The sequence below is a fragment of the Cottoperca gobio genome, unplaced genomic scaffold (assembly GCF_900634415.1).
Source record: "Cottoperca gobio unplaced genomic scaffold, fCotGob3.1 fCotGob3_237arrow_ctg1, whole genome shotgun sequence".
NCBI lineage: Eukaryota > Metazoa > Chordata > Actinopteri > Perciformes > Bovichtidae > Cottoperca > Cottoperca gobio.
The window spans coordinates 36464-49800 of NW_021166863.1; the positions used below are offsets into that span (position 1 = coordinate 36464).

The following is a 13337-nucleotide window of genomic DNA, read 5'->3' on the forward strand; positions in this document are numbered from 1 at the left end:
TGTGACCTCGCTAAACACATGTTCAGTCATAAATCCTGCATTTATACGCTAATTATGACAATTTCACTCGAATGTGGAATAGGATAAAATGATGACGTGATGACATTTTGTGCAGGAATAGATTTAAACTGCAGACTGAGGAACACAACGCTCCTTAGCTGCTGTACCCTCACTGTAACGTACGGCCTCTCCTGGCTGAGAGCTTCATTATCTCTGTAAGGTTATATATCTCAGAATATTGGCTCATAGAACCAAAACCGTCTGCATGGACGACTCGAGGTAAGTGAGAACATATGTTTTGTCTTGTAACTTTCAGTGCACTGACCTTTTTTAATGTACTTAGCATGTGGTACCAGAGCCATGCCCCGGGTCAGCTCCCCTCTCCACCTCCCAGCTGGTCTCTGTATCTGCCACCAACAGGCTCCACCTCCCAGCTAATCAGGATCAGCAGCCATGAATGAGACGCAGCGAGAGAGTCTGGAGCACTGACCCAGACATCCAACTGTATCTGGGCCGCAGAACCACCAACAGCACAGGAGGCCGGCACCTGGAGAGAACCAGAATAAGGTGGAACAGATTTTTAAACAAAGAAGGAGACTGACGGAAGGAAAGAGAAATACTTCATCCTCCAGCTTCTTCTCCAGCCTTGTACCATCTTGATCCTTCATCCCGTCAACTTCTCGGCCTCTTCACGCCTTCCCGGAAAACACAGGACTGATAAAAACAGGAGGAAGACGAGACGACGTGTGTTGAGAGGTAAGAGCGGCAGGTGATGGACGCCGGTCGAGGCCGAGAGCTTAGCCTGCAGCCACCGTGCTGCTGCTCGGCTGTAGCTTTAGGCCAAAGCCTCTTACTGCTCTCCGGCCTGTGCCAACACTTAAAGGAGCCATTATGTTCCCTTCACTGCAGTGTGTGTGTGTGTGTGTTTTATTACTTTAAATTTAGAGTCTAGTTGAGATTACTCCTTGTCAGATAAGACAAACGCTTTAAGTGTCTTTGTGGGAGAATTAATTTAATGTAAGAAGCAGATAGAAGATAATGAGTGACATGAGTGAAAACTAAATTTTTGCATCAGAACGAGATCAATTCAAGACGGTTCCACTAAGAAAAAAGGATCTTTAAGTCAAGTTGAGCTGCAACTAACTTTCTCTTCATTATTTATTCATCATACAGTCGATGAAATGTGAAAAATAGTTTTAAAATACCCATAAAAACCTCCCAAAGCCCAAAGTGAAATGTTAAAATGTCTCCAAAACCTAAACGTCTTCAGGTTACACTGAATTATGTGAATAAAAAGCAGAAAATCCTCTCATTTAATCCGCTAATTTAATCTATTTTCCCTTTAAAAATCACTTAAACCTCCATTTATCTGAATAGTTTCAGCCCTAAACTCCATAGATCGATTTACAGAGCTTTAAAGCATCATCGTGAAAATGAGACGCAATTAAAATCTCCAAAAGGAAGTTATTAACACAATATACCAGCTAAGATTATAAAAGCCTGATGTGACTCAATCAACACGTGTGTTTCAAACGTTGCACAATGTGCTACATAAGCAACGCAGCAGGTAACGAAGCTCGTTCTGACACACCTGAGCCTCGGTGCAGCTCAGACACATGGGAACATGGGAACAGTTCAGTACACACACACTTCTGCATCACCCATGAGTCGACTTAATACAAACGCAATTCATTGTTTTTAATGTCTGCGCCTGCTGAACGTCCGGCGCAGGTAACGTTGACACGCATATCTGGAAACTGAAAGAAGCTAGACTCTAAAGAGCAGAACACAGATGTGAGGGAATCCTGCAGGTCTGCATCACAGAACAGTTTCTGTTATTATTACAAGTTGCTAATAAAGATTTAAGTGACAGAAAATCCTGTGACAAGTAACAAGCAGTCAGATAAATGAAGGTGAAAGTACTCTGAGAAGTAGAAGTATATAAACGCTCAGTGCAAGTACCTGGAAATGACGCTTAACAAGAACTTAAATACTTAATAAAGTGCCACTACTACCCTCTGCATCAACAGGTATTAATGTTATAAAGTTAACACACTTCTGTGTCACCTTCTGCAGAGACCGGCGCTCGTGGGAGACATGGAAACATTCAACTTTCTCGCTCAGCGATGATTCCGTCTCGCCTCTCCGAGCCTCTGAGTCCCTGCCATGTGAGTCGCAACACATGCACACATGCTTGTTAGCGTTATAGGCCACACACACACACACACACACACACACACACACACACACACACAGATTAGCAGCCGAGGCTTTAGCAAGAATTCTGTTGGCCATGAAAAGGTTTTCTTCAGGTCTCATGAGCTTTGATACGCAGATATGTAACTTAAGTTAAAGTATTGTAGAAATACTTTGTTACATTCCTGCAACAACAACAACAAATATACTAAGTGCTTATTGTGCAGAGTTTCAGAATCAATATATTATATTAGGGGGTTATAACTGTTGATGCATTAACGTGTCCATCACTTTAATGACTTTAATATAATACTAATTAATACATCAAGTGTCAGAAATAAAATGGGGGCAAAGGGCAAAAATCTATATTTTAATATTAGATATTATTATTCTATTTGCGTCTCTAACACATTGATTACTGTATGTCATTTAATCTGAGATAATATCACGTTAAAAACAGCAATTTTGTGAATTAATTACATATAATCTTTAATTTATTTTAAATTTCCTTCTCTGAATACATCATCATTTATTTGTTGATTTAAAATATGTATTAATAATTTGAATCTGCAAATGAACCAGTACCTAACACTTGTATGTGAGTAAATGTACTGAGTTACATTTGTTCTTACTTTCATGCATTACAAGCTGATGCAGCACATTGACACAAAAAACTAAACTTTATGCAACAAAACGGTTCAAACCTGCTGCAGAGGAACGAATGTGTATCAGGCTACAGTTGAGAAATGACTTAATATCCTCAACACGGCATTAAAAAGCATCTTTATCCAGTGATTCCAGTGCAATAACAGAGAAAACATGTCGAGCAGCGAGTTTTATCTCGTGGTTTGTGCGACTTTGACAGCAAAATAAGTCATTTTTGCAAATGTCAGGATCTAATGAAGGCGCTGTGGCAAATTATTGCATGAATATAGAGTAAAGTAACATTGTTTTATAATAACGTGAATGCACAAAGGCAAACCGAACACTACAGGTAACATTCATTCATCCTAAACCTGCACATATAATCACTTTTTACAACAACAAAAAGAAAGTCTTAAACGTATTTGAGAATAACAAGTTTAATTTATACAAAAACTTTAAATGCTGCATGTTACATAAATAAAATCTTTATTTATTTCTTGTTTCAATAATAAACTGTACACAATATAACATGTAAATAATGCTTAACACACACTTGACTTATTAAAAGATATATATATTTTGTGAATTTATTCAGAATCTTAAAAGATAAGAATCTGGTTTCTTCCCCCTCCTCTAGTGCTGATAGTCTGCGTCCTCTACATAAAGTACGTTTCACATTCAAGCACAGATCTATAGCTCTGTGGTTGTTGGGACCGTTGCCAGATTGGCCCCCTGCGGTTCTGCTCGTGTCTCGCCTTTAGCTGCATTGTGACGCTGCACACGGACGAACCGCGTGCTGTCGATCTGCTGCAACAGGTTTGCTGCACCTGTTCCAGATCAATCTGCGGGTTCGCATTTACGTTTAATATGTGTCTTAAATACAGATTCCTTTTGATTTGTTAGTGTGGCACATCCAACTAAATGTTAATCTACTTACTGGACCTCTAATGGCTCATTAATGCACTTATCCCCGCCCCCCCGTGGCATGGGTTATCTGCCCCACTCATGCAGTCTTATTTTAGCCACACAAGCTGTTTATGTTGCCAACTTGTTTGTATTTCCTAAAAGGAATTAGGAGCGAAACGTCGCCGCAGTTCTCTTTAATTCTGCTTTAATAATTCATTCAAATTGACGTTATTCTTCATTTTTTTACTCTAAAATGTTACTTTTACTTTCGCACTATGTTTACATTGATTACTAATTCTTCTTCTACTTTGCAAACATAGTAAAGTTAAAGAGGACACAGTCCTGCATCCTGGTCACAACGGCTCAGTGGGGAGAAAATGATTCAGCAGTCATAACTGTAATAACTATGGCTCGTACTTAAGAGATGGGATTAGCCTGAGGAATCCAAGTAAGCCTTTACCAGCCCCCTCCAGACCCTTTAACCCCAACCCCCCCTTCACTGCCTCCCCATGCCCTGCTGAACCACATGCTGCAGGGATGACGTGTTTTCGTAGCGTCACTGCTTCTCCTAAACTCTGTGGCAAACAAACGTTCATGATAATCTTTTAGGATTTCTGAGATGAGATAAAGCTTCAGCTTGTGTTGACACCGATCTTATTTAATGCATCTCACCAATAACCCTTTTAAAAAACCCTTTCACCTTAAAACAAGGGAAGCAGAAGTGCTGAGTTACAAACTCATAGCGCTCTGTTATTATAATATCACTGTGTGGTGTGAGCTTCACATGTTTTGTGGGTTTAGCCTTGTCTGTAAGTATCTAAGTCGAATCAATAAGTGTAAAGAAAGAATAATAATGTTTGAAGTCAGCAATCCAGTAATAAATCCGTGGCGTTGTCGGTGGTGCTGAAGACCGTGTCACACATCTCCGTTTGTCAGAGTCCAAATACGTCCCAACTTTTCATCGGATCGGAAAAGTGAATATATACAGATACGCATGTCTAACCTGTTGATATCGCATCACTTACTAATACAAACTGTATCAGACGAATACCCAACGGATGCATAACGTATACAACAATATGGCAAATACAAAATATCAGCAACACGCTGGTGTACGTTGATATAAGGTATAAGTAGTGTTCGTTAAGAGCAGGTGGTGTTACGCTGGTGTACGTAGATATAAGGTAAGGTATAAGTAGTGTTCGTTAAGAGCAGGTGGTGTTACGCTGGTGTACGTTGATATAAGGTAAGGTATAAGTAGTGTTTGTTAAGAGCAGGCGGTGTTACGCTGGTGTACGTTGATATAAGGTAAGGTATAAGTAGTGTTCGTTAAGAGCAGGCGGTGTTACGCTGGTGTACGTTGATATAAGGTAAGGTATAAGTAGTGTTCGTTAAGAGCAGGTGGTGTTACGCTGGTGTACGTTGATATAAGGTATAAGTAGTGTTCATTAAGAGCAGGCGGTGTTACGCTGGTGTACGTAGATATAAGGTAAGGTATAAGTAGTGTTCGTTAAGAGCAGGTGGTGTTACGCTGGTGTATGTTGATATAAGGTAAGGTATAAGTAGTGTTCGTTAAGAGCAGGTGGTGTTACGCTGGTGTACGTTGATATAAGGTAAGGTATAAGTAGTGTTCGTTAAGAGCAGGTGGTGTTACGCTGGTGTACGTTGATATAAGGTAAGGTATAAGTAGTGTTTGTTAAGAGCAGGTGGTGTTACGCTGGTGTACGTTGATATAAGGTAAGGTATAAGTAGTGTTCGTTAAGAGCAGGTGGTGTTACGATGGTGTACGTTGATATAAGGTAAGGTATAAGTAGTGTTCGTTAAGAGCAGGCGGTGTTACGCTGGTGTACGTTGATATAAGGTAAGGTATAAGTAGTGTTCGTTAAGAGCAGGCGGTGTTACGCTGGTGTACGTTGATATAAGGTAAGGTATAAGTAGTGTTCATTAAGAGCAGGATGGTGTTACGCTGGTGTACGTTGATATAAGGTAAGGTATAAGTAGTGTTCAGTTAAGAGCAGGTGGTGTTACGCTGGTGTACGTTGATATAAGGTAAGTATAAGTAGTGTTCGTTAAGAGCAGGTGGTGTTACGCTGGTGTACGTTGATATAAGGTAAGGTATAAGTAGTGTTCATTAAGAGCAGGTGGTGTTACGCTGGTGTACGTTGATATAAGGTAAGGTATAAGTAGTGTTCATTAAGAGCAGGTGGTGTTACGCTGGTGTACGTTGATATAAGGTAAGGTATAAGTAGTGTTCTTAAGAGCAGGTGGTGTTACGCTGGTGTACGTTGATATAAGGTAAGGTATAAGTAGTGTTCATTAAGAGCAGGTGGTGTTACGCTGGTGTACGTTGATATAAGGTAAGGTATAAGTAGTGTTCGTTAAGAGCAGGTGGTGTTACGCTGGTGTACGTTGATATAAGGTAAGGTATAAGTAGTGTTCGTTAAGAGCAGGTGGTGTTACGCTGGTGTACGTTGATATAAGGTAAGGTATAAGTAGTGTTCGTTAAGAGCAGGTGGTGTTACGCTGGTGTACGTTGATATAAGGTAAGGTATAAGTAGTGTTCATTAAGAGCAGGTGGTGTTACGCTGGTGTACGTTGATATAAGGTAAGGTATAAGTAGTGTTCATTAAGAGCAGGCGGTGTTACGCTGGTGTACGTTGTTGAACGCTGATGTTTTGAGCATGTTCAAAATTACCCGACGTGTGCTTCATAAGATATGCAGACGTTACGTTACGTTAGACATACGTGAATACGTACGTGAATACTTACCTACGTGACTACGTTAGATATCGGCTACGTCGGCTGACGGTGAACCCTACAGCCAACTTATTGATAACGAGTGGATAACCTATTCCTACCCGATGTTAAGATGATGCCTGACGACGGAGTAACTTATTAAACGTGTTTCTACAGTACAGCTAGCGTTCAGCATGTTAGCCGTTCTCCAGCATCAGCATGACGTGAACCAGATGGCACTTTTTTTTTAGCTACAACACCACTGTGGGAAAGTATTTGGACTCTGACACATGTTGAGCTACTTGAGCTACTACAGGGCCGTGTGTCTGGCGTGATCGGCGTGTCGTCTGCGTCCTTCAAACGATCACAACTTACCCTTAATTTATATCAACGTATTGCCGATATTTCGTATGCGCCGGCATACGTTTCTGTCATACGGATATGTGTGACAGGGCCTTGAAGTAGCAGACAGATTTGTCCCGCCCTTTTGTCAGTTTTGCCTTGGATCTATAATTTTCTCTAAACGTTTTATTTATATATATTATATTATATATATATATATATATATATATATATATATATATATATATATATATATATATATATATATATATATATATATAAATAAAGCTCTAAGCTAAAGAGACACATATTTCCCTCACGAGTTGGTGGAGACCAAACGCTCAGAAACGAGACTCCAAAGTAACTCTCATGTTGCTCCGGAGCTGCTGGATGTGTTAATAAGCAACTGTTTGCTCACAAGGAATTTACTTTGGTGTATTGGTGCACAACATAGACATAGAAGGAGTAAATTAAAAAAATAAAGTATTATAAAAATCAAGAAGTATAAATTTACAATAGAAGATAAATTGCAAAAATATATGAAATAATACTATAAAATATAAGAAATATATCTGAATTAAAATAAAAGAGTTTTTAGAAATAGGTTTGTGCTCCATAACTTTATAAAGCAGTAATAAGAGTTCTTGCAACACCTGAAGGTAATAATAAATCATATGTTTGGTATGCGTGTTGTGTGTGTGTGACGTCACTGCTCCAGTGTGTGTCTTTATTTTAAGACAATTACACAAACCGTTCAATGCAAAGCAGTTTCTTTACACAACATTATTATTATTCCCAGTTGTATATATGATTAAGTCAGTAGAAGTATTTTGTTCTTTCAGTCTGATGATGCTTGTGACTTGTGTCCTTTGCAGAGCCAACACATGGTGACGTCTGATGCGCTGCTCTCCACCCGACGCTGAACCATGGTCATTCTGCAGCAGGTCGGTCCTGTTGGGAAGAAATGTCTTTCAGTACTTTAGTAATCCTGCGCGGGAAATTAACTGTCACAGCAGTACAATACTTGTATGTCCACAGAAGATAAAGAGTTTGCATTGTTTGCGTGTTGCAGGGTAGAGCTGGATAATCCTCGTTATTAAAAACATCAACCGATTGGAGGATTCGGCTGCTAATTATAGAAACGCATACCGTGAACAAACAGCATGCTTCACTTTTATAAGAGAAAGGGATTTAAGGATAACCGAATAACAATGGGTTTTGCAAACTTAACGATATCTAATGGAAGTTTGTGTGGAGCTGCTGGAGTGTGAACTTCCTTAAACCAAATCAATACTCTGATGAAGCAGCTTCTGGGTGACGTAACGTGTGATAATGTCTGATAACATGCTGCAGCATGTTGGCAGGAAGTTCTTTCTGGTCGGCTAAACTCACTCCACCTTGTAGGTTCATGAAGATAAGCAGAAGGCAATTATAATATGAGTAAAGGATTAGATGCAACGTGATAAATAAATGAGATTGTTGCAACAGCAAAATCAGATACTGTGAATAAAATGCAAAAGCATCAACTAAAGAGAAAGTTTTATGGTTACTTATGTGATGACACGCAGAATTATCTCTTAACACCTTAAAGCTTCTAATATTCCCTTCAAATTAAAACACATTTAAAACTAAATGTTGCTGACGTGCAGAGTATATCACGATGAAATGAAAGTGTTTATGGGTTCATCATTGCATGTGCTTCGCGTCATTGAATGCAACATATATTTTGTTATCTTTGGAAGCGTTCACAGTCCAGACAGGAAGTGGGTTTCAAAATAAAGTCAAAGATTTGTGGTTTCACATTTCAGTAACAGCGCACGCAACATAGCAGCATGTTGTCACATATCATTAATAACTACATCCCACCCAGAGTCCTACAGGGCACACACACACACACACACACACACACACACACACACACACACACACACTGCTCTGTTTCAATCAGCTCACAGCCTCAGCTATGACTGAACCTCATTGGATGTGAGACGTCTGGATGTTGTTAGATTGAAGCAGAAATATCTTCCTGAAGGTCACACATCTGGCTCAGTGTGTTACATTTACACACATCTGACTCAGTGTGTTACATTTATACACATCTGGCTCAGTGTGTTACATTTACACACATCTGACTCAGTGTGTTACATTTACACACATCTGACTCAGTGTGTTACATTTACACACATCTGGCTCAGTGTGTTACATGTACACACATCTGGCTCAGTGTGTTACATTTACACACATCTGGCTCAGTGTGTTACATTTACACACATCTGGCTCAGTGTGTTACATTTACACACATCTGGCTCAGTGTGTTACATTTACACACATCTGGCTCAGTGTGTTACATTTACACACATCTGGCTCAGTGTGTTACATTTACACACATCTGACTCAGTGTGTTACATTTACACACATCTGACTCAGTGTGTTACATTTACACACATCTGACTCAGTGTGTTACATTTACACACATCTGGCTCAGTGTGTTACATTTACACACATCTGGCTCAGTGTGTTACATTTACACACATCTGGCTCAGTGTGTTACATTTACACACATCTGACTCAGTGTGTTACATTTACACACATCTGACTCAGTGTGTTACATTTACACACATCTGACTCAGTGTGTTACATTTACACACATCTGGCTCAGTGTGTTACATTTACACACATCTGGCTCAGTGTGTTACATTTACACACATCTGACTCAGTGTGTTACATTTACACACATCTGGCTCAGTGTGTTACATTTACACATCTGGCTCAGTGTTACATTTACACACATCTGGCTCAGTGTGTTACATTTACACACATCTGGCTCAGTGTTACATTTACACACATCTGACTCAGTGTGTTACATTTACACACATCTGGCTCAGTGTGTTACATTTATACACATCTGACTCAGTGTGTTACATTTACACACATCTGGACTCAGTGTGTTACATTTACACACATCTGGCTCAGTGTGTTACATTTACACACATCTGACTCAGTGTGTTACATTTACACACATCTGGCTCAGTGTGTTACATTTACACACATCTGGCTCAGTGTGTTACATTTACACACATCTGGCTCAGTGTGTTACATTTACACACATCTGGCTCAGTGTGTTACATTTATACACATCTGGCTCAGTGTGTTACATTTACACACATCTGGCTCAGTGTGTTACATTTACACACATCTGGCTCAGTGTGTTACATTTACACACATCTGGCTCAGTGTGTTACATTTACACACATCTGGCTCAGTGTGTTACATTTACACACATCTGGCTCAGTGTGTTACATTTACACACATCTGGCTCAGTGTGTTACATTTACACACATCTGGCTCAGTGTGTTACATTTACACACATCTGGCTCAGTGTGTTACATTTACACACATCTGGCTCAGTGTGTTACATTTACACACATCTGGCTCAGTGTGTTACATTTACACACATCTGGCTCAGTGTGTTACATTTACACACATCTGGCTCAGTGTGTTACATTTACACACATCTGGCTCAGTGTGTTACATTTACACACATCTGGCTCAGTGTGTTACATTTACACACATCTGGCTCAGTGTGTTACATTTACACACATCTGGCTCAGTGTGTTACATTTACACACATCTGGCTCAGTGTGTTACATTTACACACATCTGGCTCAGTGTGTTACATTTACACACATCTGGCTCAGTGTGTTACATTTACACACATCTGGCTCAGTGTGTTACATTTACACACATCTGGCTCAGTGTGTTACATTTACACACATCTGGCTCAGTGTGTTACATTTACACACATCTGGCTCAGTGTGTTACATTTACACACATCTGGCTCAGTGTGTTACATTTACACACATCTGGCTCAGTGTGTTACATTTACACACATCTGGCTCAGTGTGTTACATTTACACACATCTGGCTCAGTGTGTTACATTTACACACATCTGGCTCAGTGTGTTACATTTACACACATCTGGCTCAGTGTGTTACATTTACACACATCTGACTCAGTGTGTTACATTTACACACATCTGACTCAGTGTGTTACATTTATACACATCTGGCTCAGTGTGTTACATTTATACACATCTGGCTCAGTGTGTTACATTTATACACATCTGACTCAGTGTGTTACATTTATACACATCTGACTCAGTGTGTTACATTTACACACATCTGACTCAGTGTGTTACATTTACACACATCTGGCTCAGTGTGTTACATTTACACACATCTGACTCAGTGTGTTACATTTACACACATCTGACTCAGTGTGTTACATTTACACACATCTGACTCAGTGTGTTACATTTACACACATCTGGCTCAGTGTGTTACATTTACACACACATATATATATATATATATATATATATATATATATATATATATATATATTATAGAATGATTTTTTATTACTATGTTTTTTGTTTTGCACCTAGATATTATTACTCATGTGTGTGGATACCTGCTCTGCGTTTTGTCTTGTGATGTTTGTAGTTTAAATGTTCCATACTGTGTTTTGATAATAATCCAGGGGGACTATGTGTGGCTGGACCTTAAAACGGGCCGAGAGTTTGACGTCCCCGTGGGAGCCGTGGTCAAACTGTGCGACTCTGGACAGATCCAGGTTCTGGATGATGATGGGAGGGTGAGACTGTTGTTTACGTCTGATAGGATATAATGATGTTCATTCACAGTGATGGTCGATGAGACTGAACCTGTATTTATATTACTCGTGTTTAATCTTAAAGGAATTTTATTTTGAGTTTTTTGAGCAATATAATCAAAAGTTAATCAAAAATAAGTTAATTACTGAGATCTGAAGGCTGAAATAATATCAGACAGGTTGGAAATGAATAGACTTCCTACTGTACTTCAGAGTTCAAATTCAAAATCAAACCTTTATTGACATCATCATGCGAACAATGTGTCGTGAGATGCTTCATTGCAAAGAATAGAAATTAAAGATGTAAGCGTGCAAACAAGAGAATAAATAAGAAATACTATACATATATGTGTGACTTCTTTGTACCGATATGTTCTCACGTAATAAAGCAGAATCTCCCGGTCCACTGTGGCGTCTGACCTCTTACTTCTCGTGCAGGAACACTGGATTTCCCCTCAGAATGCCACCAACATCAAGCCCATGCACCCGACCTCCATCCACGGGGTGGAGGACATGATCCGTCTGGGCGACCTCAACGAAGCTGGCATCCTCCGCAACCTGTTCATCCGCTACAAGGAACGCGTCATCTATGTAAGTGTGTTGATACACAAACAGCTTTTCCTCACTTTGCATGGAGGCAGCGACGTGGAGATTGGCCGCAGCCCAGTGAAGTTCGTATTCAGGTTAAGCTGTTTGCACCTTCAACTCCGTCAGTCGAGTTCACTTGTTACTATAAATACAGCAATAAACAGACTGTCCCCACTTGGCCCTTTAAATGAGAACGACAGGTGCACTTGTGAAGGGGATAGAAACATCTCGTAATTGTTTTGGATGTTTTCAAACATGCACTAACCCAGGTGACGTGGGTAAGAGGGTTCAGGGAGGGAATCCTCTCGGTTTCTTTTCACCCAAACGGAGCTGTGGCTGCTCCGGGTCACACCTGAGTACGAGCCCAAAGAACAAACGGGCTTAAATAGATTTACGTGGATATATCGTCTACTAGTTGGTGCTTAACAGCTCACTTCACCAAAAGGGGGATAAGCTTCTAAAAACATATTTACGTGGTGTTGTGTGTATTCCTTTTTTAACAGGGCGTCCCAGTTAGTTCTATAACACTGTGGTTGTTTTGTTCTGTCTCTCCATGTAGACTGTTTGTGGTGGAAGGGTGAGTATGGACTCGAGGTTCTGCGATGCTTCATCCTTCTAACATATTTTCTTTCTCTGTGTTTGTTGTATTTAACACGTCACAGCTGTAACTGCGCATGGTGTCGGATTAGTGTTAGGACCATTGTAGGTAACAAATAAAAAAGAATCGTTGCTGAGTCCAGAATTTCCGAGATTAATGTTTAAATTATGAGAAAAGAATTCATCATTTACGTGAAAGAATTTATAGATTTTCTGAGATTATAGTAAAAAAAAAGAAAACATTTCTGAGATTAAATAAAATAAAATAAACCCTATTTTTCTGAGTTTTTTTCTTTATTTAAAAGATTATATATATATATATATTGTACATTTGTGAGTTTTTCCTCATACATTTGCTACTTTAATCTCAGAAATTCTGAGTTTTTTCTCAGGATAACACCCCCCTCACCCAACTCAAGACAAAACTATTCTTTATTCTTTTATTATTATTATTTTACCACATCTTCCCTAATACACCCTCGTAGTTTTGAGAGCCATGGATCTAATTTTATTTGTTTTACTCCCAATATCTGAAGCAATCTGATTGTTTTATTACACTTATTCACAAAGATGCTTCAAACTGCTTTACATAAATAAAGTCAAGAAGTAAAACATTGCAATTTAAAAAGACTATTTTAAAAGAAACTGCTCA

General features: G+C 39.4%; 1 protein-coding gene across 1 annotated transcript in view; it reads left to right on the top strand.

Moving 5' to 3' along the window:
* Positions 1 to 662: 662 nt before the first annotated feature.
* LOC115004997 (unconventional myosin-VIIa-like) overlaps positions 663 to 13337 on the top strand; it is a 41530-nt gene continuing 28855 nt past the window's right edge. The window contains 5 exon segments of the mRNA XM_029426764.1: positions 663 to 756; positions 2077 to 2168; positions 7701 to 7769; positions 11369 to 11482; positions 11939 to 12091. Of these exon segments, the coding sequence (XP_029282624.1) occupies positions 7752 to 7769; positions 11369 to 11482; positions 11939 to 12091 (285 nt within the window). The 5' untranslated portion in view covers positions 663 to 756; positions 2077 to 2168; positions 7701 to 7751.